This window comes from Thunnus albacares, chromosome 7, assembly GCF_914725855.1.
Source record: "Thunnus albacares chromosome 7, fThuAlb1.1, whole genome shotgun sequence".
NCBI lineage: Eukaryota > Metazoa > Chordata > Actinopteri > Scombriformes > Scombridae > Thunnus > Thunnus albacares.
Genome location: NC_058112.1, coordinates 12,308,347 through 12,334,834, shown reverse-complemented (window position 1 = coordinate 12,334,834; position 26,488 = coordinate 12,308,347). Strand labels below are relative to the sequence as shown.

General features: G+C 43.6%; 1 protein-coding gene across 1 annotated transcript in view; it reads right to left on the bottom strand.

Annotated features, from left to right (window-relative positions):
• abtb2b (ankyrin repeat and BTB (POZ) domain containing 2b) overlaps positions 1-25,261 on the bottom strand; it is a 46,206-nt gene extending 20,945 nt beyond the window's left edge. The window contains exon 1 of the mRNA XM_044357222.1: positions 23,737-25,261. Coding sequence (XP_044213157.1) covers positions 23,737-24,628 — 892 coding nt within the window. The 5' untranslated portion in view covers positions 24,629-25,261. The remainder of the gene's footprint in view (positions 1-23,736) is intronic.
• Between the last annotated feature and the right edge of the window lie 1,227 nt (positions 25,262-26,488).

Sequence of the window (26,488 nt, the reverse complement as noted above, 5' to 3'; positions counted from 1 at the left end):
CGATGCCATGGCAGAGCTGGTGTTTTTAAAATGAAATAGTCAAATAAAATCAATCGATCAATCAAAGCGACCTGTAATGTTAATAGCTCATTCAGATTTCAACTTCCGTCAGTGAGACGCGTACTTACCGAGGTGTACGAGCCATTTTAAGAGATTCTGTCTTATTAGCGTGGGTGAGGGTGTGTGGAAACTTGAATGTGTCGGCAGGTGTGTGCATGAGTGTGCAAAATAACAGTTGTTCTGACTCCTTGTAGCGTGATTCACCAAGAACATCACATTGACGTTATTCCAGTCTTCAAACTACCTATTTGTATAAAATATATTAAATGGCTCAAAATAGAAATCTAAAACCCCTAAGACTAATTAAACCAGTGTAATGAACCAGTCTACACAGTTCAGAAGTATAGCCACTGTTAAAGCACTCATAAGGTCTGTTGAGAGCTATTCTGGAGAAAACAGCAGGTATATTTCCAGCTCACAACACTCCTTATAAAACCAAACATATCAGACAGGCACTGATTTGATGTTTTCTAAACTTTCTTTTTCATTATTTTTACAGAACAATCTTTAGCCTATATTTAGTATGCTGAAAATAGATGTGTTTTGACTTGAAAGAAAGAGTTGAAATCTTTGGAAATGTTAATATAGTTTCAATTGATTCTGCCATATTCTTTCAAAGCTGTGGCAAATATTCGCACATCACCACACTCTCAGCAGTTCCCACAGTCCCACCCCGTTGCTCGCTTCACCGCTGAACCCCAGCCTGCGTCATTTGGGCCCAGTGTAGGTCCACAAGACAACCAAGGCCTGTCCCCACGTCCACCACTAATATCACGTGCAGCAGCAGCTCCAGCACCATATGCATCATTTTTCTCTGGCACTGGGAGAGGCTGAGGATAAGACGAAGAGGAGGGGATGAGAGTAAAAGCTGTGAGGAGGGTTTTGGAGCCCTGGTAGAAGATGAATGAGTCATGCAGAGGAGGGATACAAGCGAGAAGGAATATCTGAGACTGTGAAGGGGGTGAGGCAAGGGAAGATGAGTGGCACAAGGGATTCATTCTTTTGCGGCCATTTTGGTTCCATTTCTGAGGTTGACCCTGCAAATGTCATGTGGGAATCCCAGCTACAAATCACAGCTGAAACTTACCACAAAGCCTGTGGCAGTCCCCAGCCCATCCAAACTATCTCTCAAAACCATTACAGCTTTTCCTAGCTCAGCCAAGCTATCATTCACAATAATGTTGGACAAACTGCTGTAAGAACGTCAGAAATATCCAACAACTACTTTTTGTTTTGCTAAAAGTTTAACCCAGCTGTCACTTTCAATTAGCTGCCGTTATGAGTCATATCACGTTAATTATCATGTCATCAAAGCAAATTTCAACATTCCAACATTTCCATTCTTTGTCAGGAAAATGTAACAAAATTCAAACCATGACCAGTCATCACATGTGCCAAAATAAACATTTTTTGTTACAGCTGATGGAACTGAACACATGACATGTTTTTCCCACATGCCTTGACTCTCATTCTTAGTTGCTCTCATGATATCTCATGTTATCTCACAATTTGTTCTACAAGCCTTCAAGTTAGTGTTTTTAAAACACACATTCTTGCTTGCAGCACCATAGTAGAAAATATCTAGACTATGGAGGACATTGCTGCTCCACATATCTACATCTTCAGCTAATATTTGGAAGACATTGAGGTTTTACCTTCAGTGATGGGCCAGAAAAAGCAAAAAAAAAAAAAAAAAAAGTTCAGATTTCTCAGATGTGGCAGATGTTTTGAATTGGTTCAGAGCATATTGTTCACTAAACATTTTAACACCTTAGGACTTATTTCTCTTTGAATAAAGTTTTGACAATGTCACTTACTTTAGTCAGTTCATGGCTGACTTTATGGCAGCCCTATCTGGCGAGGTCAGAAAAAAATGGACAGTTAATTACTTTGGGCTTCATCAGAGAATCTCTTTGCAACAAGTTGTGTTATGCAACTAGAATGTAAGGACACATAGTTTTCTTTTAAAGGGAACCAGACCTTGAAAATTGCTTTGTTCATTTCCATAGTCATTCACAGCTTTGGTTTTATTTCTGTTCCCACTGGCTCAGCTCTGATAAAACTACATTCTTGGACCATAATTGGTCTGCATGTGCTGATTTGTTTTGTCTAGGGTAGAGAGTGTGTGAAAGACAGAAGGGCATGATCAGCTTTGCTCCTGCTGTATGGCCTCAGTAAGCTGATAGAAAAACAGCAAAACTCAGGAGAATGTGTGTGCACGCACACACACACACACAAAAACACATACAAGCAAACACCTGCCTTGCCTCCTTTAACAGCCTCTTCATTCAGTACAGGGTGGATGGATCAGAGAGCCAGGGAAAAAGGGGGCTTCAAAGCCACTTCCTCTGCCCAGAATGGAGCTCTTATTTAAGGCCAGGAGGCTATAGGCTTGTCCCTGTGTGGAGGATGGAGGGTGGACAATCACACAATAGTACAGTGTTTGACAGGACTGCGACTGGGTGTGTATCACCCCCTCAGTGTCCTGATCTCCTCTGTCTTTCATAGAGTGTCTTTCACACAACAAAAGTCAAAACACATGCTCGCGCTGCTTCTTTTCATGTCAGTGGAATCCATAGCCCAGATGTGATCCTTCACTCACAGCCCTCTTGTTTTCCATCAGTAAAGGCTCCAAAACACCTGTTTTTCACACATCCAACCTCACCCACACACAAGCACATTCTTCTCCCTGTTTTTAAGCATTGAGTACTACACACAGGTATTTTCTTAGAGGCACTGAGCACAGTTTTTCAGAAGATAACAGTAAGACAGATGAATGAACTTTACTGTGTGTGTGTGTGTGTGTGTGTGTGTGTGTGTGTGTGTGTGTGTGTGTGTGTGTGTGTGTCTGTAAGTGCATGTTCTGTCAGAGGGATTAGCTTTATTTTGCTACACTACAGTAACTGGAGCCTTTCAGCATTCAGGGTTAAAAATATCCATGTGTGTGCTTGCTCTGGCGGACCCTCCTCACGATCCTTATCTAAACAGAATTCAAATGGGACAGAGGGGCATTTAGAAAGTTTAAGTGGTCTATTAGTATTTGGGCTAAAAATAATCATTCATTTGACAAGTTAGTGTGTGTCTTTCAAAACACAAATTACATATGTGGAGTTGGGACAGACAGAGAAGCATTGAGAAGCTGAAGCAGCTCACACAGTCTGGATTGAAGTGACCGCTCACTGGGACATTTTTTGTCCAAATCGAGTTTCTGATTTAAGAGGCAACAAAATGTACTGTCAGGGCCTGATAAATCACAGACCATGATAGACAAGTGACGTGGGGTCTGGTTGATGTCCCTTGACACCTCTGGTGACCCCCGCCTGCACGGGGTCATGGGTCAGAGGTGGCGCTCAGCTGGGGCTAAAAGAGGAAGTAACCTTATCAGCTGTGTAAGAAGGGGGCTTCCCTAAGCCACTGAGTAAGAACACCCACGCACACCATTAATCACAGCAAGACATGTTGGAGGAGAGGCTGAAAAGAGAAGAAAGTTCCTATTTTGGTGAATGTGAAGGAATTACACGTGGGTTTAAAACGGAAAGATTTCATGTGTCTGATCTGCCTGCAGTCAGCAGATGTTACAGTTGCTGTTATCCAGTAGTAAACATTTGGCTTGTAAATATGGTTTCTAGGAAGTAAAATCACAAACGAGGTTAATACTAAGATTTGAATTTTTAAAACAAAGATTCGAAAGTGTAAAATTTTGTTCCTGTCCACAGGCTGAAAGTAAGATATGTGGATCTTTCCGCTGTTAGAAGTCTGCCAGGAATCCCAGGGTGCAAAGCTGCAAGATTAAATCTGAATCTCCACACAGGGTAGCCTATGCTGAATCTTTGAAAAGAAGACTGCTGGGTGTGTTCAGAACCTCTGAAGTGAACATTTTATATATAAATAAAGCTGATACTACTACTATGAGCTACCAGCCTGGCAGAACATCCTGCTCATATGGAAAATCCAGCGAGACGGATAAAACACTTAAATCTGAGGTGCACAAACTCATGCAAGCAGGTCACATTAAGTGGCTCCCACAGTGCGACAATATGACTGTTGAGCTGTAAATGTGGTCTGCAGTAACATACCTACCACCACCCTCCAGCAAACACACACGCACACACACACACACGCGCTCACAGATGAATTAGGAGTGGTAGGATTGGAGAGGGCTGGCTTTGGTTTCCCACAGCCCTGAAAAATATCGCCATAAGCTCTTCTACACAACTAACCCTAATCCTAAACATGACTTCAGCTTTCTCCCCCTTATCCTCTCCCCTCCTTTACACACCCCGTTTCTCTCGCTTTCTTTCAGGCATTTCCCCGCTCTCCTTCTTTCTCTCTCTAATCATGTTTTATATTTTACATTCCAGGCCAACTGTGGTGCCTGTGGCTATCTAGTCTCAGTCAACATTCCCCGTTTCCATATGTGACACCACTTCACATAGTGTGCAGCAAAGGGACGGTATAGTTCCATTATTGGATGACATAGTTTTATAGGTTTCACTGGCTTATTGTACAGTACTGGGGCTGGAAATACGCTGTATGTGGAGGCTGGTTTTGTTTTCTCTAATGAACCAGGATGGCGGATATTACACACACTCTGCAATAACACACGCACATAAACATCTAACCTCAAGCCCTCCCTCTCATAATCGAATCCACTTTTACTACTGAGATGATGTCACCATCCTAAACCCTGCCAGGAGGTGTTTAACAAAGACAAACACAGTAAAAAGTCAGGAGAGCAAATATAACGGTGACAAAACATGCGCTTTGGTTTAGAGGAACAATTCTCACTAGTATAAGTTTTTAAAAGTCAACAGCTCCATCAGCTCACTATGATCATAGTAAAGAATGGATCTTATTGGCTGCGACGGATCAAGGGACGGCTGTTTTATTTGACTGTTTTAAACAGAGACAAACTTTCCTTTTAAGAACAAACTGCCCTCTATTCACTTCTCCGGCAAATAACGCTATGGGCAGCAGGCTGGGCAAAGGAACACAAAGTGTGTATGTGAGTGTGTGTTTGCGCTAATTGCTCCCATTCTGTCTGTGTGATCAGCTCATTTTCTCTCAGCTGGAGCATCTAGAGAATGAGAACAGAGAACCCGTCAGTGTGGATAGCAGACAACATGTTCATTGAGCAAAGAGCACGCACACACACACACACACACACACACACACACACACACACACACACACACAGATAGGTAAATCACAGTACATGAGTTGGAGGCTCATATTCTTTTCAGGAGAGGAAAATCCAGTAAAGTTCAAGCTTGACTGGCTGATTGGCCTATGTTGATCTCTCACTTTCTTAGTGAGCCAGATACCTAAAACACTTCTGACGTTTTTTATGTGCCGTATTGGATGTTTGACACCCCTTACCAAAACACCTACTAAGTCTCACTCATAAGCTCATTTTCAACTGTTAGATATGGAAATTAATTACCAACAAAAACCTGAGCAAACATTGAAGTGTGCAGGACAGATGCATGAGCGCAGAGGAAGCTTTGGTCAAGAGGTGCATGAAAATGCAGAATTGGGCGAGGTTACACGTGTTGTGAGCATGCAGGGCAAATTCATTAGATTTGAGCTCTGATTTGCTCATTGTTTTCACTGTTTCCCACTCACTTTTGTCAGTTTGCATCCCTTGCTCCCTCGCATACAAAATCCAGGAAAGAGTGAGTAAAATACATTGAATTTGACACCTATATGACTCCGCCTTCATAAGTGACATCATGCTACACCCTATCAAGACCCATCTGGCCCATCAGCTTTTTAATTTTTCCTGAAAGTCTTGACTTGCAGATTGTTTACAGCTTGCACTTGTTTTGTGTTTATTAGTTTTGTCACCGATACCTTCTCTTCACATTATAACACTTTTAAAATTAACATAAGGACTAAAATAACCTCAACGTGAGACACTTCTGAGTCCAAGCATCGCACACAGACGCATGTGGCACTGTTCCATTATCGCCTCAACCCCTGCCTAAAAACCTTCATAAAAATAACTTTGTGACTCAATTACTTATTATATTAAGCTTCTAATTCTACTTCTATCCCTCTCACTTTCTCTCTTCCCTAATTAATCTCTTACACATTAAATTAAGTATTCACACATTAGCCCAGACATAAATTAACACATGCTGTGCCGTTCCCACCAGAGTGACATCCGCAGACATCCGCAGATCCCAACTTTCACATTAAGAAATAAACTCTGTCTGCTGCAGCGCAGTTCTCACAGTCCAACAAGCGGTTTTGATAGAGGGACTTAAGTTTGACGTTTCAAAGAACTGCATCCAAATTCCCCCTTGTAAATCTAAAGCAGCTTTCTGCTGATTAACATTCCGCGTTGGGCTCGGTAGAGAGCAAAATCATGACGCAGAACAGAGTGAGTCAAATAGGGGGAAAATAAAACAAGGGTGGGGGGATGGTGGATGGATTACGATTAGGACTGGAGGTTCACTCACTCTCTCAATCACCCCTTTCCTCCTTTCTCCTACTCTCAAACTAAAGCTTTGGACTCAGTTTCACAGCAGAGTGGAAAAGAAGCTCCGGAAAGGAAAGGCAAACCACTTTCTGGGCAGCCACTGACTGTTGTTCACTCACACAAACATACAAGTCTGTTGTAAAGTATTTTGTGTGTCTGTATGTGTGTAATACAAGGTGTGGTCTATACTTACGACAGCTACAGACAGTGGTGAAAGAAGAAGTTACTAGCAATACCACAACTTAAAATTACTCCATTGCAAGTAAACGTCATGACTGCTTAATTATACTGAATAAAAGTGCAACAATATTTTGAGAAAGCATCAAAAGCAAAAGTACTCATGATACAGAATGGCTCCTGTCAGTGTTATAATCTGGCATATTTTGCCATTGGATGATTATTACTGATGCATAATTGTGTAAGTAGCATTTTATTGAAGGAGTTGGTCACTTCATATTGTTGGGTAGTTCCATAACACTACATAATATTTTATGTGATGATTATATGTAAAGGCTTGATCTTCAGAGCTGCAACGATTATCAATTAGTTGATCGAAAAATAATCTGCAACTATTTGGATTATTAAATAGTCACTGTAGTCATTCTAAAAGAAAAATACCAAACATTTGTCAGCTGGAGCTTCTCAAACATGTGTCATCCATGACAGTAAATTGAACATTAGGGGATTTTGAACTGCTGATCTGACAAAACAAGAGATGTAAAGATGAAAGTGCAAGTGCTTAAAACTAATACAGTCAGCTCAATAGACAGGGGAAACTTGTCTATTGACAGGAAACTATTGTAGAGCATTGTTGCATTAATGTTTTTAATGCTATCACACTTCAATTTAAACTACATAAAGAATGAACAACTACACACAGAGTCAGTGCATCCATTTATAACCTGACTTGGATAAGATAAATAGATAGGATGAGTATGCATTATTTCATGGGCATCACAGCTCAGCAACATTTCACAGCAGTGGGCAGTGAATGGAGCAGAGCTTTTGTTCAAAAGGTCCAGAGTTCTTTGTCTGCAGTAATGAGTGGGGCTGGACCCTTTATTACATCTGCCTCACTCTACTGTTGTCCACACCATTGTTGACAACAACTGTGCTCAATGTCAAAGACACAAGAGAGGTGAGAGTTCGATGATGGGAGGGGACGCATTACATCGGACGGTTAGAGTGGGCAGAGAACCTCATACACTTAGTCAGGAAATCAATTCCAGTGATGGAACATGTGCAAGAGTGACATACTGGTTGTAAATCAACAGACCACCCAAACTCAGACATGCATGTTGATGTTCTAGTAAACGTGCCCAGTGCAGTCTGACCACACACACATATTAACACAGAATTAAATATGCACCGAGCATTGATGTGTCATCAACTGCACAAATCATGCGGTTGTGTGTCAGTCTTGCAGACAACAGCGGAGCACAGATAGCAGCTCTACATATTCTGAGGGTGACCTGGGTGTGTTAGAGACCTGTAGGGCGTGTCCGGATGTCCACCTCTTTAGTGGGAGGCAGTAAACTAACCAGATCAGTCCCTTTATTCATCTGGCTGTATGACCCCATCTGACACCCGAGGGAGTTTGCAGCTCACCCCTGACCCTCACACACACACCCTGTACACACCCCTCACACACACACTGAACACAGTGGGAGTGTCCACACCTCAAAAAGGGTCATCCTCTTATTCAGTCATGGCACCTCTTGACCCTCAGCTCTTTACACCCACAAAGCAACACTTATACACACTTGCATTCACGTCATCCGCTTCTATGTCCACAAGCTAATAGGTGCCCATGCGGTGGTCAGCACTGCAGGACACACTAAAAAGGTTAAATAAAGCCTCAGTGTGTCCGTGTCATCGCACAAGCACACACACATAGTCAGACACCTACGGTATACAAATGATTGCAGACCCAGGGGGCGAAGACCTACTGAATGCATCACAAGATTAATCTGAAAGGGATTCATCTCCAAAATTTCTATTGCTGAGAGTTTTAGCTCTTCAGGTCTCTAAAAATGCTTAAAATCAAAGAAGGGAATTCACTCTGTGGTTGAATCTCTAACCCAAACTGCAACACAGACACACACACGTGCTCTCAGTGTAGGATGTTCGACTGAGGGTTACAGAAGCATTTATGTTGTCTTTCTGCACTTGCACTGATAAAATTATCACCCTCCCCTCTTTCCTCTTCCTAAGGAAAAGATGATTGTGCTTACGTGACCGTCTCTATGTTTGATTTCACAGTAGAGAGGGAGCAAACAGGCAGCACAAAGAATGAGTAAACAAACTGCAACGAGAGAAAGAAGGGATAAACAAAATGAAGAAGTAACACTTGAAACAACAAAAGACATAAACAGAAGAGAACTGCCAAACTGTGAAAACGTATCAGATTATGAGTGCGTTTTCTTGGCACTCCAGTTTATCTTTGGCCGACTCAGAATATAAAATAGGAATTAAGCATCATGAGTCTTCAATTCCTCTTGTCTGATGGGCACTTTGATTGCTGAGTGTGTATTTACTGCCTCAACGTGCACAGACTTACTGTGAGATGGCCAGATCTGCTTCAGTCTAAAAGCTTTGCCCTTCAGGTGAAAAAAAAAAAGAATCAAGAGAGAGTTCACTGCAATGACTCTCAGGCATCTTGAGTCATCACTGTTGCAAGTCTTGTCCGTCAAACACAAAGCCAACAGTCTTGCAACCGCAATACAAACATGTAAACAACTCAGTGCGATGAGTGTTTGCTGCTTCTTCTCTGCAGGGGGCACCTGCTCACACATTCCTTTAGCCCGAGCACGGCAGCAACACAAATAAAGTTGTGGGAGGTGAGTGCATGTACGTGCATACATATACAAGCGGGTGTGTTTGTTGCTGTGTGTGTTCCCAGCTGTTGCCCCTGCAGGTGCTACAGACAAGCTTGACTGAGTGTGTGCCATTGAAATACTTTATAAGGTCGTCTCGACAACTTCAGACAGGTTTGATCTCCGTGGTCTGTTTTAATGTGCCTGTTCGTGTGTGTGTGTTTGTGTGGATGAGTGTGTGCAGGTCATAAGAGGCTACTGTTCCGGGGGTCTCTGTGGACCACCCACTGAATACTCTAGCAGCAGATGGAAAAAAAAGACAAGGATCACAGATGAAAAGAGATAGCACCTCAAGAGAGATGGAGAAGGGTAACAACCTTTCTCCATCTCTGCTTCCTTCCATTCCTTCATGTTTTCTTCTAACTATAAAACCAGAGCACTTCAGCAAACAGAGCACTTAAAGAAGTACAAGCAATGTCAAAGCCAAAGGCCATTTGCCTTTTAACTGCTTAGGAAGCTGGGCAATTCTCAGGGGTGTGCATGTATTCGTGCATTAATGCGTTTCTTCCTGGGTATCGGAGATGCCCCAGTCAATTCACTTCAACTGACGTTCCCACAATGCTTCCCAAAGCCACAATGACTAAATAATAGCTGACTGACTTTTAGTCCTTCCTAACACACAGAAACTCACACCCTGGCACACACACATATCAATTTTAGACTAGCCGCATTGTATATTACCAGCTACGCCCTTTACAGAAATTAATAAAACCTTGCTTGGCAGGAAACAACCGATAAATCACCACATACGACACACACACACACACACACTGCTTGAGTGAGACTCGGTTACAATGTGAACAAAATCGGGGAATGGGTGAATATGGAAAAGTTTACAGATTGTTAGACCCACTCAGACTTGTAATATGTGCTGAGTGTCAGGCTCTAACCACCATGGGTATTGTTAGTAAATCATGACTAGTGAGAGGTGCTAGCCACATCCTGACCACACACACTAAAACACACAAACCCCTCTACCCTTCCCAGAGAGACCAGACTACCCAGCAGAGACCCTTTAAAGGAGTGGTGTGTGCATGGGTGTGTGAGTTTCTTGTGTGAGGAATGTTTGTGAGTAACAGATTGGGGAAAGAGGACTATTCTTGCAAACGCTCACACAGCTCCTGTACAAACAGCGGACCGAGTGACAAATCTGTTTTCATTCTCCTTTTTCCCACTGTAGGGTCTGTCTAGGGTGTGATAATGATGGCTGAGCATGTGTGCAAGCCCTGCCGTTCTACATCAATGACCCCCGCCCGCAGTTGTGCTGTGTCTGACAGGGCAAATTCTCTCTTTTTTGTGCCTATTCTTCACCTTTTTTTTCCCTTTTTGATCCAACTTTTAGTTCTTATACTTCCTGTCCTCTTCCAAGATAAACAGCAATTCCTGCTTTGCCCAAGTCCTGGTCATGGGAAACCCCATGACCACGAATGGCTAGACAGACAGAAGGGGAGGCTCATGGGATATTTCATTCAACTGCTTGCCAAGTGTTCAGAGTTGGGGTTTGGACAGCTCAAAGCCTTAAGCAAGCATCACACATACACACACACACACACACACACACCCTGGGACAACTCCCATTCTCCAATTTCAGCCCGTGAAGTCTCAGAAGGGTTTACAAAAACCGCAGGGTGATAATTAGCTACGTCTTACCTTTTGCCACTTGAGAGAAACATAGGAGGACAATAACACACACCATAATGAAGATGGGAACAAGCTGGGGAGAACTTGTGTAAAGAAACAATGGTGCAGAGAACGGTGATGTTATTTCAAGAAGGAAATGGAGTAAAAGATGAAGACCTCTTCAGTCCCCTGCTGAAAACTTGAGTGAGCCCAGCAGCCATCCTCCCAACAATTTGATACCCAGAGATTAGTGTGCCTATTTAAAATTGGGCTTTCGCCTCCTGGTGTGTGTGTGTGTGTGTGTGTGTGTGGATGTAATAATGCCTTCCCCAGCCATTGTCTCTGAGCTACAGGTTCCCAAGAGCCTGACTCCAGCAACAACCCTGTGCGGGAAGTCTCTGGCTGACCCTCAGCCAGAGGAGACCTGGCAGAACGCAGAGAGAGTCGACCGCTGAGAAGCACGAAAGAAAAAAGGAGAAGCAAGAGAAGGAAAGAGAAAGTTTGGGAGACCGGAAACTGAGGGGAGGCCAGTCTTTTCTCTGATTCGATTTTCAGACTGCGGTGACACGCAGAGCAGCTCGCAGACATGCACACACTCATACATGACAAAGATAGCACAAAACATGGAGCCAGAAAGTGCTGATGGAGAATGGCATACAGAAATGCACAAGGCACGGCATGAATAGTACTTGACCTCATTGTGCTAGCCAGCTAACGGCTGACCTCACCACTCTCCAGCTACCAACACGAGTCGGTCAGAGGGTAATTATGGTCTTCAGAGAAGAAGTGCACTCGAGCCAAGAACCACAAGGCAGGTTCATCTCTTGCTCTGTGCTTTTTTTTCCTCTGTGCTTGTCATTGTCCCTGAATTGTGCCTTTCTTTTTCCACTTTGCTCTGCTAACCCTAACCCTACGAGAGATAATTAATCTGCACATGTTCAATCAATTAAAAACATATTAACTCTCCACTCCTCTGTTCTGCTAGTAAAGCTATGCAAATGCATGCACAGAGAAATACAACACAAATATTAAGTTACACAAACATCTGCCTTTTACTCAATCACCGTCTCACGCACATACACAGTACTATGTTATTGGTTTCTTTGTGCTCTCCTCTGCAGGAGACGATGATGGCATTTCAAGACTTGCGTGCAGAACACAGGCAGCAGCAACAAGAGACGGACAGTGGGATGAAGAATGAATAGAAGGAGAGAGCAGTCAGGGGAGGAGAAAGAGATGGAGCTCTTGGGAGGTTTCCACGGGGTCAGGATATGAAGAGAGGCCTCCGCTAAAGTTTGTCTCTACCAGCATGGGGCTGGAGATGATTGGTATCCATCCAGACATGATGGCTGTCAGGAAACTCGGTTTTTCCTTTCCTCTTTTCTCTCTCTCTCTCTCACACAGCAGATAAAACACAGACATCCTAATGAGGTTAAGAAACACTAGTTGTCACACCTGCATCCAGAGAGAAACCCACCACATGCTGATAGTATACTGATAATGTAAATTCCTTTCCATCTTTGTCTGTCTGTTTGCTACTTATCAGTCTGTGTCCCTATCTCAAGTGATTTTTTTTTTTCCAATTGTGTGTGTGTGTTATCTTTGTCTATTCAGACACTGGGACTGTGTGTGACTCAATGTTATCGGAGTCACAGAGACGCATCAAGTCATCTCCTCCCTGTGTTTTCAGATGCTTCTCTTTTAACTGCCATACATGCTCCTTTGTTCTGCTGAGATCAGACTAGTGCTGTGGATCCTGCCTGCAGACCTCATGTCAAAACAAAACCCTTTGGCTGAAAAGCATAATGAACAAACACAATATTGTTGAAATGTTTATAAGAAACCCACCTCGATGAATACATGCTGGGCGCACTACACAGTTTGGCTTGGGCTCAGCTGACCAGCTGGGTGGGTGTTGAAATATTTATGACTTTCGGACCTCCAGGGTGACGGCCCCCCCACTCCCCAAAGCCATACTTCTGACACATCTGCCCCCCTTAACCCCGTTATGCAGACACACACACACACACCCCTTCTTAGCACCTGACAGGATTGCTGAAAGTCTCCTTCTGTCACTGGAAGTTCCCAAAAGCAGAATGTTAACTACGGACAAAGCATGGAATTGTTGTTGGGGTTTCTTAATGGCAGAAAGGTGTGTTGACCTCTCCAGCTCCACAACTTCCTTCATCTTGCCCTCTCTGTCAGAGTGAATGCTTGGCTGGGTCTTACATTATATATTTAACTACTGTCAGGCTGCCTTTGAGAGTGCCTTTACAACACCTTTTAACAGAAGCACCATAAGGCCAGGGCACTGACACGTAACCACATGTGCGTACAGTATATGCACTGTGTGGAGTGTTAACTAATGTGAAACATAGGCTATGGAATATAAGGGGAATGCTTGTTCAATAGAGCCCAAATTAGTTACACTTGAGTCTACAGACCATATGGGTGGAACAAATGTTTAATCCTAACATGTGTAATAATCCCATTGGGTTTACACAGAGTTCATCAAGTTTGATGAGCTGATGAACATGTTGGTGTGGTGACTGTTTTTAGAGGCTGTTTTTTGCTCTCAGAGGTGGAGAAGAGGGGAAAGTATTAAGGGGTGCTGTAACCATGCACTGTTTAACTGCTGTCTGACTGACTTCCTCTGCAGCTACACACAAGTGTGTTGACACAAAGACACACTCCCAGCACCAAGTCACTCAAGATACTAATAGTGCAATTTATATTCTCACATTATGTACTGACAGACACAAGGCACACTGCAGAATTAATCAGTTCGAGCAGGAAAAAACACAAAACGACTTGTGCCCATCTTCACAAGGATTTAGCTGTTTGACACAAGTTAAACCAGAGAAAATACCATTTCTCTAAACACCCTCAAAACAAGGCGTCCTTTCATCTGTGTGAAATTCCAGCACATATTCCCTCTCCTATCTTCTCCCTCCACCCCTCTAATGCTCAATGGGCAGATTATCTCAATGTTGGAAAGGAAACTTGGCCACCATCTCTGGGACTGAGTGTATTATGTCCAGCACTGTCTGTGACCCTGCAGTGACACACAGATGGCCAACAACAAAACAGATAGACGGAGACTGAGAGAGGGAGGCCGACACAGAGACACCGCAGATGTGGCTGAATAGACAGAGATTCACAAGCGAACATTCAAACATCGAGTTGAAGACATACTCACATGGACACGGGCCTGCACATACACACAGTTCCGTACAGATGCAACCCAAATTAGTGGGAACATAACCAAAGACACATATCCTGTACAGACACAGTAACACAAACAAAGTGTCAGGTCATAGTCTTCTTATCGCTGCAGCCATACGTGTGTGTGCGGTCGAGTCGTCCAAGTTTTTCCCCCGCCACACAAACACAACGCAGACTGAAACCCAAACTCCTCAGCTTTTTCAAAGGAAACACATAGACATGGTGATTATGTGTAATAAGGAGCCTCTTAAGTTTGTAGCTAAAATACAGGCCAACCTAATGATGACTGTTTCTGTTCTGTCTGTGTCCCCTAAACATCATCCAAAGCTTCATGTGTTTATGCAGACTTAACACAAATAGGTGTTTAGTGGGGATTCTTAAAGCCACACCTCCATCTCACCATGTATGTTCTGTTACTAACTTTCCCTATTAGTACATCTTATTTTGGTTAACTATGGGATCTGAACTGTTTATTTTGGTTCAAGGATGGAGTCCACATGTGGTGGATGTGCTGTGCAGATCTTATCGACAGAGAGACTAAAGGCTACGGCCGAGGGTGTCCTGTCTTGACAGAGTCTGTTTTCCTGTGCCCACATGTGTTCTCCATATGGCCCTGCTCTAAATGTGCTCCTTCCCTCCACTAACCACATGGGAATTCCAGGAAGCCTTACTGTACATGGTCTGGGTCTAAATATGCTGTGTGCGTCGCTGTGGCTCTTTTAATGACCACGTGTCTATCTGGTGACCTTGACCCAACAGGTGATGTTTTTAGGAGATGGCAACGGGTTGCAGATGGAAAAGTAAAAGTTTTAGAAAATAAAATTGCAATGTGCGCCCAGTGCTGCTGAGGATAGCAAGTGGGAAATAGAAAGATGACATAGTAAGATACAGGGGGAAAAAAAAGAATAGATTAACAGACAAAGTTCGAAATGTGAGGGCCAGAGCCAGAGATTGCAATCAATATGGGTTGAGAACAACCACCAACGACGGTGGAAAGATGCAGATAAAAAAAAAAACCTGAGAGTCAAACGGAAGTTGGAGGAGCCTGGTACGGTGTTGGAAGTTGGAAAAAAAAAATAGATGACCAGGTTTGATAGAGCGCAACAGAAGACACCCTGTTAAAAGACTTCAACCCAACAGTGGTTTGGCTATTCAGGAAGGGGCGACTTGTGATGTGGGCAAAAAAAAAAAAATTCAAACAAGCCGCTCAGCCTCAATGTTTACGTACGTGTTGTTACTGACGGAGCTGCAGGCTCTACACACAAACAAACACATTCCAGTGTCTGACAGGGAAAGACGAGACAGCGGAGAGACGGGCGAATAGTGAGAGAGAGAGAGAGAGAGGAAGACAAAGAAAAGAGAGAGAGAATACGTTTTAAATCCCCTACTGATAGTAGCAATAAAAACTAATGGAATTACACTGCTGGAAAATCTGGCTTATGAACGTGACGTTACAATGCTCTGCCCTCCTTCCCCAGCAGCTATTATTAATGTGCCCTTGAGTAGGGCACTGATCCTCTGACTGGTATCCAGTGGTACTGTGTAGCTCCCAGACATGAAGGCAAAAAAGAAGCTTGACGTTATCGTGAAAGTTTAAGTAGGTACCGTCCATTTATCAAGGATAAATAAAGGGTAAAAGAAGTAAGAAGATCATTCTTACTTATAATCTTTAATTTAGGTGCTCTGAAAATGTATACAGTACATCACTGACAGTAAATCCATCAAGAGTATCTAGATCTGCACACCCTCATCACTCTGTGACTTGATAGCTGCATTAACTGCAACCACGCTGACAGAAAAGGCAAATCCAGGTCGACACAAACACACACACAAACATCATACATGCACGCTCACACATACACACGTACACACACACACACACACACACACACACACACACACACATTAAAGTCCCTTTCAAAATCACAGATAGCATCAGTGTCAGAGGAGATGACACAGCACATCAAAGCAAAAGCATGGAGAAGAAATGTCAAAGGCTGTGGTGGCCTACTTACTACTGAAGGACAACATACTGCACACACACACACCTCAGTTAACCTGTCATGAAGGGCACTTTGCCTATTGAACCTGGCACATTCAACAACAACTTGTCATAAAAGCTGCTGCTATTTTTCCATTCTAATTCTTGCTCTTTTACAGTCCTTCCATCTCACTCTCTCTATCCAACTTCTCCTCCTGGAAAATTGGCCAGCTGCTCAGGATGGTGGAGAGACTGCTTCCAATCATCATGCAAGCTACAAACTACTGCTCAACCTGTAGGTGATGAGCTGTGAGGCTGGTCCTCAGGTACACAAAATATTGTAGTTATTTCTACAGCTCTAGATTCTAAAAATAAAAAGGGAGGTAGTCAATAGTAATGAGACGGAAATGGAATTCTTTTGCAGAGTATCTTTGTACCCTGACACAATGTTTGCTTACTCCACCCTCTATGCACACGCACAACCCTGGTTGTCATGCAAGTCAGAAGGAAAAGCATCTTCTTCTCTTTGTCAGTTATCCCTCAGAGGTATGGAGGAGGTGCAGCTTTAGTCTATTTGTGTGTACACAAGTGTTTGAGCGCATGTCAATGAATATTACTGTATGTTCCTGTGCCTGAAAAGAGAAAGGTGGTCAGAGAAAGAAGGAGTCATGTGCACAACAGTGTGTCTACAGAGGAGTGTTTACTTTTCCAGTGCAATATATCTGAGCTTTGCCATTCAGCCTCCACACACACTGCTGCTCTGACTCTGCTGGACAAAGAGGTCACTGACAGCATCACAAAAAACTCCCTCTTTCAGCCCGTTCACAAAAACAACAGTTAAGACTTGAAAGGAATAAGAAAAAAAAAAACATCACTTTCCAAGTTTGGCTGACGAACATCCAAAAGAAGCTGTGTCCTACACACAAACACACGTTGTCCTAGGTCACTTTTGGGGACATTACATAGACTTACATTAATTTCCTGGAGACTTACTCTAACCCTAACCATAATCACTACTTGCCTTATCCTAACCTTAACCTAACCCTAACCTTAACCACTGACCCCAAAAATCAGCTTTTTCCCCAATTGGGGACACAGCTTTTGTCCCCAGATGGACAAGCTGTCCCCAGTTAACTGGTCTTTAGTCTGAAATTTGTCTGTGAAAGTAGCATACGACAGAAAGACACGCACACACGCACACACACAAAGTCTTCTTCAGCTGCAGCGAGTTGGCTCTGGCCAACCTGGATTCATAGATCCCAATCAGAGAGGATATGTGGGATTGCAGCTCCATCTCTCCCTCAAACGCTCTCTATCTCTCCATGGCTCCATCCAGCCAAGACAGTATGACTCCAACAGATTTCACCAGAGAACACAGCAAGGGGTTATTATACCCAATCCCTGGTCAGACAAATCTGTTTCCACTTAAACTACACACTCCCTGATCCCCCTCCATGCTTTCTCTCTCTCTCTCTCTTACTCTCTTTACTTCCCCCCCACCAGTCTGCCCATCTGATCTGTTAGTGTGTAATTAAATATTACAACCAAATCACCCACAAAATGGTTCTGTATCGACTACAGTAACCGGCTTCAGTTTTGCTGGAGCACACATGCAGAGAAATAGATGCGTGCCAAGTAATGCCTATTAGCAATTAGAACTGTGATGGTTGGCATTGATTTTTCAGGGGGGTGAGGAGCAGGGCAACTGATGATTTTAGTGGGGTTTTGTGGTTTGACACAGAGAGTTATTCAAAGTTTACTTTTTGTGAGAGCTGTGAAGTGTATGTTTAAAAGCAAGGCGGAACGGATCTGCATCGCCACAGGAACAACCAGACTGAACGGGATGCTGTATATATCTTCTTCTTTGCAAACCATATTCTGTAACAGTTAATCAAGCCATCTCTGAGTGAAATAACTGAGTGAGAGGGTGGTGTAGCTGTAAGATGGATACTCTTTTAGTAGCAATAACAGTTTTATTACAGTGACCGACCGCGCTTGGTTTATGTCTGGGGAGTGTACAATAAAGGTTAGCTCTTTTCACTTTAATTGAGTAGCTTATGCACATGATGTTTCTTGCATTTTTGCATTCTTGCAGTCAGCAATTACAGAACATTTTGAAGTTTGTATTATGCTCGAAAAAGGTCAAAATCTGACATTTAAACACAAATTGTTTTGAATGATCATGCCAAAAAAAAAATGTTTTCCTTTAAGTACTTGATTAGGTTTTACTTGGACAATTTTATTTCTGCTCCAGGAACAATTTCAGGAACAATTTTAGGAAACACTTCTAGTTAACCAGAGGATTTGTTGCCATTTCCACACTAGATTTACATGAAAGTCACAGAGGCTTGACTTCTTTTGTAGCATGTCAGGCCATGGGAGAAAGCACAAATGTGCTGCAGGAGCTGAATGTTATGATGTGAAAGGCCTTGATATATCTCCATCCTTTTGAGATAGCTTTTTCTCTCGCACCTTAGGCTCAGTGTCAAACATTAAACCCACTGTTGAGTCATTATTGATTTGTTCCCATCCTACCCCCTTCTTTTCTTTTTGACTTGTGTTGCTATAGCCACTGATTAAGTGGGCAAGACTTACAAAAAACAAAACAGTGGTAACCTGTGGCAACCAAAGACAATGTGATCCAAAGAAGCATAAGCATTGATTGGCCTGTCCAGTGTTTACTGTAAATCATCCCCAAAAACAAAGTTAGCTCCTCAACCCCAGTCGAAGGTTTCTGAAGCTAGTGTTTATGATCTGTCCTCCCGGGGAACAGCATTCCTCGGATTCATGGACATTTTTTTGAAACAAGCATGAAACCTGTTCAGGCCCTCAGCAAGTGTGTGCAGCTAATACAGCAAAATGTATCTGTGTAGGCTTCCTTTCATCTGTGCATAAAAAGCAAATGACCAAATGAATAAACAAAGAAAACATTAAACCGCTGTGATGTTGACATCAATGTCTATCTGCCTAAAAATGATTATGAGTGAGAGTGAATACATGATAAATATCCACTTTATCACCCAGCCCTAGATGGTATAACACAGATGGTATTATAGTGAATGAAAGAGAAAGTAGCTGCATCGTCAAGTAGCGCCACTGACATCATTGCAAAGAAGGGAACACTTCCTCTAAATCCTTAGCTTCGCATATTGTTTCTATTAAGAAACACCTGCCCACACTACTATGAGTATCACTGACCTTTAATTCCTAACCTTTGACACATGACTCAGATTTCAGTATCATTATGACTAATCCAGACTCCAACACAGGTGCATGTGGCATTGTAGTCTCTAAGCCAGACTTTGCTTCCCTTCCTTTCCTTTCCTTTCCACAAAAAACTATTGCCACTTGGTCAAAGATTCCAGCCAGTCTTCCTGCTTCCCTCATTAGCTACTCGGGCTGCAACCCCAATCCAACGTGCAGGACAGATTCCCTCCGAGAATCATAGCCAGGACTCTGTGGTAAAGCATGTGACACACTGGCTGCACATTTTCCAATTTAAACAAGCCAAGGAAGCTCAATACCAATCTGGAGTCTCCTGTTCTCTCTGGACAGAACAAAGACTCAACTCTCCAAGAATTTGATTAGAAAGACTAAATCAAGACGCAAGAGAACAAACGCTTTCAAAATCGCCGTCACTATTTCTGTGTCTCTATTTCTGTCCATTTCCCTGGAGTATCAGTCATCCGTATCTTTCTTTGCTTCCTCCCTATCAGTGCTTTACAGTAAACAGTGGTAAGAACCATGACTCATCCTGTTGTAATGTAGTGGGCGGAGCATGGCTTGAGATCAAAATAATAACTGAAGTTTCAAAGAAGAGGAGCAAGTAAAGACAGGCAACACACAGACGATTTGACGTTGATTGTTATTAATTTCAAACTAAATGACCTACATCAAAGGATGTGAAATCAATGGAAGTTCCTGGATCTGCTTCGTTGGTTTTGTAATAGCCGAACAAATCATTTGTGGTATCATATCTGTGAAAACCTTACTCACAGTCATCCGAAAATAGTCTATACCCACACAAGTACATTTACACAACCACAGATGAGCACATTCATCACACATGTGTTCACCAGCTCTCTAATGGGTCAGTGTTTTTACAGCTGGGCCCAGACAAGAAGCCAGTGCAAACAGTGACATGGACCATCAGTGTGTTTGTGTGCGTCTGTTGCCCGAGGTGGTGCATGCACCCACACATAATACTCGCAAACAAACTAAAAATTTGTAGTGTTTTCTGAAGGATTAACCCTTATCATCCACTAAAGCTATATGACTTATGGTCTTAACTCTACACACACTGACCTGCTGACAGTACTCATAAGGTTTACCTAAATTCATCAGTACAGTTACTCGGGCCAAATACAGGCTCGCTGTTAATGCCTGAGCGAATTTGAAGCGTGTCTAACATGCATTCATCACACAAGGATGAACTTAAGTCTGTTTCACCATAATATTAATGTCCTGATATGTTTTCCAAAACTGTATTTGATCCTGCTCCAGATTTGTGGAGCAGGGAGTGTATTTTCAGAGTGCTGGTTTCCCCATCTGTGTGACCACAGTGCTGGGCCGCTCTCCCTGCATCTTTCTGCCCACTGTTCCCACGCCTCTTTCTGGGCTAAATACATATTTAGGGAAATACTGAGCAGCAAATCATATACCCTGCTCTCTTAGTGCACCCCAAGCCCATTACTCACAGCCTGTTTTACTACCTTTATAAAGCTGGAGCAGAGAAACTGAACCTTGCTTTCTGTTAGTACTGGACCAAATCAAAGTTTATTTATCCAGGTAAATTCTGCGTAGCATGAATGCTCTCTTTCAGTTGCTTCACAGAGCAGCCCCTTATAAACACAGTCTTCCAACTGCAAAGCTTAAACTGAGATGTTGAGAGTTGATAGCCTTGCTCGAGTCACTAATTTGAATATCTCACTATTGGACTACTGTTTCGACAAATTAGCCTACTTGGCGAACAAATACAGACCCAACAGAATCTCAGAACACTGCTTTAGTCCTACAACCATTCAAACAGTCCTGACAGCCGCACCAGAGTTTAACATACATCTGTGTTCCAGTCATAAAGATCAATGATTTCATAGCCACTTCCATTGTGCATTAGTAAAGCTACTACTCTGCACTTTAAAATGCCCCACAGTACTATTGACACAAATTACACCAGGAAGAGCTCACTCATGCTATTTCCTTGTGAGGAGAAATGAATGACAAATGGACTCCTCTGTATATCGGTACTGTGCAGTGAGTTCAACCAGTGCTGTGGAGCCATTGGAACACATGCAAAGAAGACTAAATGGGTCTGAGGGTCTATGTGTGTCTGTGCGTGTACGTGAATGCGCTCGTGCAAGTGCATGCATGAGTAATGAATAAGATCCTGGCACATCACAACCAAGTTCCTCTAATGCACTCCCTGTAGACCAGAAGAAATAAACAGATAAAGATGAAGTGGACGTGAAAGAAAATGGCACAGAAAAAAAAAAAAAAAGCAAGAGTGAGTGAGAGAGGGCAGGAGGGGAGGAGAGAGGGAGGGAGGGAGTTTTCAGAATTGTTATTGGAGCCGTAGAAGTCATTTCTGTCTTAAAGAGTTCCAGATGTGAGCCAGCCCCTGAGAAAGAGAAAGAGTCAGAGAGAAATCAAGAGAGAGGGAGGAGTATTTATCTGAATGTGCCCTTCCAAATGATCAGCAGGCTACCCTCCCATTCCGAGATTATCTGATTTGAGAGCGGGAAGTGGATTGTTGCTTTACTGACGGTCGTGGTGGCTGGGTTGGAGGGACTTCAGCAGTAGAGGGGGAGGGTTGTGCTGAAAGCAAGGTTTAGGGTGTGGGGTGTCAGGTGGTAAGGTGGTAGAGGGGCATGTGGCTTGCACAACCCAGTCTCGGGCCTATAAAAAAGCTAGGGTGGTCAGAATAATGGTCTGTTGTTATTACACACACACACACACACACAAACTGGTCTTTCTCAAAACCGATGACTGAACTCACCAAAATAGTCCAGGCCAGTCCAAACCCAACCAAAAGACATCTGGTTAACTACTGGGACAAAGGCTGCTCTTTAACTTATTTTGCAATGAAAAAGCTCCAACTCAAGCATACATAATAAGTCCAACGCACTGCACTCTATGGTTTCAAACACTTGCAAGGATAAACGGGGAGAAAATGATGAACAATGATGAAACCAGTGGAGGCTGCAATATGAAGTGTATGGTGTACGTGAGTGAGCACATGTGTGCAAGTAATGCATGTTAAGTTCTGATTCATCTTCTTTTAGAAAGTTGGCAGCATTACAGCATTAACCCTCCTTCTTATTTTTCACATGCATGCCATGCCACCACAGAGAGGTGCTCCTGCATGATAACTTCTTCACTCAGATCAGTAGCGAGCCTGCTAGCTGCAGCCTTGTTATACTGGCTATGTCAAGTTATTTTCTCTCTCTCGCTGCATGGATGTGAGTGCTCGTGTGCCCAGCTTCCCCGGCATTTGTTTTCACTCCCTCTGCATTGGCCTAAGCTGCATGATCACACAACAAAAGGCTATTGTGCTGCAGTAAAAAGCTCTGCTCCAGGGAGCTGGTAGTGGGCCACAAACAAAGGCTGGCTACATTGTCCCAACACAAGCTTATGAATCAACTCAACACTGGGCTGCCAAAACAGCCGTGGAAAGAGAACTACTAGTCTACTAGGGTGTGACAAAGAGGGAAGAGAAAGAGAGTTGATTGAGGAGGGATGTAAGGGTGGAAGAAACAAATGGACAGGGAGCAGGATGCACAGCTGGAGCTGGAAGAGAGAGGAGGGAGAGAGATGTAAGATTTGTGGAGGTGGCGGTGGGTGAGAGGGATTTGTAAAGCAGGAGGAAAGAGGGATGAGGAAATGGAAGAAGGGGAGGATTTTAAAGGAGTGCAGCCAACAGAGCAAGAGGATGAGAGGTGAAGTCAGCGTAAACAGAGAGCTGTGTCAACAGACAAGCCTCCTGCCTGGACTCTAAAGGCTCTCTGCGCCCTGAATCACAACACTGGTTGTTAAACAACAGAGCAGGAGTGACATGTTAGGACTCAATCTTGCAGCTGACAGAGGAGAGTGAAGTAGTTTAAATCAAATTTGGCTGTTCAACACAGAATGCAGCAATCATTTCTCCTCATAGGGTCAGAGAAAAAATACCTTCTTTGTTCCTATCAGATGCCTCTGCACTGTTATTTTGCTTTTCTGTCAAGTCAAATTTGCAACAAATCCATCAAACACTCATGCATAAAAGGCTGCTATTGTATCCTGCAGCAGGCCACATTTCACCTTTTCCACACACGTGGACTGTGAGGGAGTGGAAAGTGGTGACCAGCACTTTGAAGGGAAAGTGTGTGACAGAGGAAAAAAAAAAAGTTTGAATTTTGACTTCCATCATCTCACAGAAAAACGACCTGAAAGCTGACATTTGCATAATTTTACACACTACAGTGCAGTAAAAAGGGGACTTCAAATATATTTACCACTGGCGTTCTTCCCGCAGATCAGGTGCTCATAGTGCTGCAGGACCCCCCACAGCTCCGCATCATTGTTCACCACCCCTTCCAGGGCCTCTGCACTCACTGGGGCGTATGCTGACCCCGAATCCGGCCCCAAATGACCCCTTTCGGCCATCAGCACCCGGGCTCCTATCTCCTCCACCAGAGCTTCCATGCATGCAGTCAAGCATATAGCAGCATACTCATGGATGCGCACGGAGATGCGTGTGTCCACCATCCAGCGGAAGAAACGTCCCACGGAGAAGGAGAGGCCGCAGCGGGCGGACTTGCCCTTCCTCAGCAGCTCCCCGGCGCTCATACTGTACATGGAGATAGCCTTGACCGTGGCAGAGACGCAGTGATCGGCCAGGGCCCAGCTGAGCACCAGCCTCATGGCACTCTGCACCTCGAAGCGGGTGCAGCGGCAGTGCATGACGCTCAGCCGCTGAGCCTCTCTGGAGATGCGGATCAGAGACCTGCGGAGGAGGGCGGACAGCCGCCTCACGGCCTCCGCAGAGAACACAGGTGGAGGTCCCCCTTTTGAGCACCCGCTCTCGGCCACTTTACGCAGTATCCTGGCCACCTCCTCTTCGGTCCAGGGAAACTCTTCTAACTCTGGTAAGCGGGGACACTTGGAGAAGATGTCCTCCGGGTCTTCAGGGAGGACAGTATTGACCGTGTCCCAGCTGTTGTTCCTGCTGTTCATGGAGCCGGAGTAGTACCACCAGTTGCCCCGGTGAGGGGCCGTCATGAAGGCCTGGGAGTTGGACTTGGAGGAGGACAGGCTGAGGGATTTGCAGGAGTCTCCCGCCCCGTAGCCCGAGTCCAGAGTGAGGTCCTCCAGGGTTTTCATGTGGACATTGCTCATGCCAGCCATTATTATTGTTAAACGGGGGTCTACAGATGTGGCTTTGATAAGCGACAGTAAACCTGGTCAGCGGTTTACCTGGAAGTCAATCAAGCAGCAGTCGATACTCCCCGCTGAGCTGGATGAACTGGTTACTCGGCGCAACACTTGTCTGACATGCTGCTAACAGAGTTCAGTGCAGGACGGCGAAACAGCACAACTACAAACGCAGTTAAAATCCTACTGGGTGTGTTATTTTTAATCAAAACCACACTGTAGCCTGTTGTCATTTACAAACAGAGAAATCGGAGAAATGAGAGTCGCACCCGTCTCACCTTTCCCCCGGGCAGCGCAGGGATTTAAACTTTCCTCCACTGTCCACAGTCTTTTAAAATGCGAAAAAATGTTTCCCCGCTGTCTGAAAACAGCCAGACCGAAGGTCATTTGCCAAAAAAACTCCCATGTAGCCGCTCAGAAACTAAAACTGGTTCGGTTTTTCTCGGATACCAGTTGAAAAAGTCCGAGTTTACCTCATCGCTTCTCCCGTCCAGAGCGACCAGTCAGGAGCTGTCTGCCGGAGAGACTCAGCTACAGATGTGCGCGAGGAGGAACTGCTGATGAATGACAACACGGAAGCAGCTCAGGCACCAATCAGGAGAGAGCCGAGTTTGGTGGGAGCCAATCAGAGCACACTTCAAATGTTTCCTAAATTTGGGAGAAAAAACAAACTTTGTTTGGCCTCAAAAATGAGCATCTAACAAATTCCCTTTAACATGTGTGACCTACATATGGTTGTATTTGTACGTTTTCACACATTCAAACAGCGTCTTTATGATACCTTCAAGTGATTTCAGCGGTTTTACTCTTATTGTAAGAGTATGTATGTTCTTATATAATTCTTACTATTTTACCACAAAATAGGTTAAGATTAAATATAACACCTTAGCCTATAATCAAATTAGCAACAGACACATTTCCCCAGCTAACCTAAAACTGAGTAAATGCGTGGCTGTGTGTCCCTCATTAGTTTTAAATTACAGTGATGAGTCTTGGGAAATTCTCGTGATTAGTTAACTGGAACCAAAATGCACAGCAAGCAGACTTCAGTTTATCTCGTCATGTTGACTCTGGGGGACTTGGCTTGCTGTCTGCACATTAGCTAATCTCTCACCTACAGCCCTTGAGAGAAATTGAATCTGTAAAGCCCTTGGTAATGGTGTAAGAGGTGGAGTAGTGTTTACTTTGATTTGACGAGGCTTAAGAGTTTCTCTAAAAGTGCATTTTAAAAGCTTATGTAGGATTGCAAGGAAAACATAGCTTCAATAAGTAGTGGCTGTAATATTTCTTTTGCTTTTAATGTTAGACTGAGAAATTGTGTGCTTGCTTGTATATTGATAAGTTTGTGCTCTGTCTCACGGTTTTTGCTCATTATGTAAGTTCAGCAGACGTAATGCCCTTATTAAAAGAAGTGGCAGCTCTTGCTTTCAAAAGAAAGTTTAAGCAAATCCTCTTACGTAATGTCAGTCTTTGGATCACAGTGTGACTGTTTGTTGTTTCTGGTCAGGTGTAGTGACACGCTTGAGGTGAAATGAAGCAAACATATTAAGTAGGCTTGTGACAACCTGTTCTCATCACTCTGCACTTACACAGACAGGTAGGGTGTGTCTGTGGAACAGAATCCAACACTATTACAAAATGGGTTTAGGGCTGAACCCTTACCATGCATGCCTGTAAGACAGCAACATATGAAGGTGACTAATGTTTTCTTGCACATATAGAGACCTGGGTGTTACAGGACATACAATGTACTTGTGCTTAAAGTGGAAAAACTGACTCTCTCACACACAGACAGGCACTCACACATCATGTATGAATCAGTTAGGGGAACTG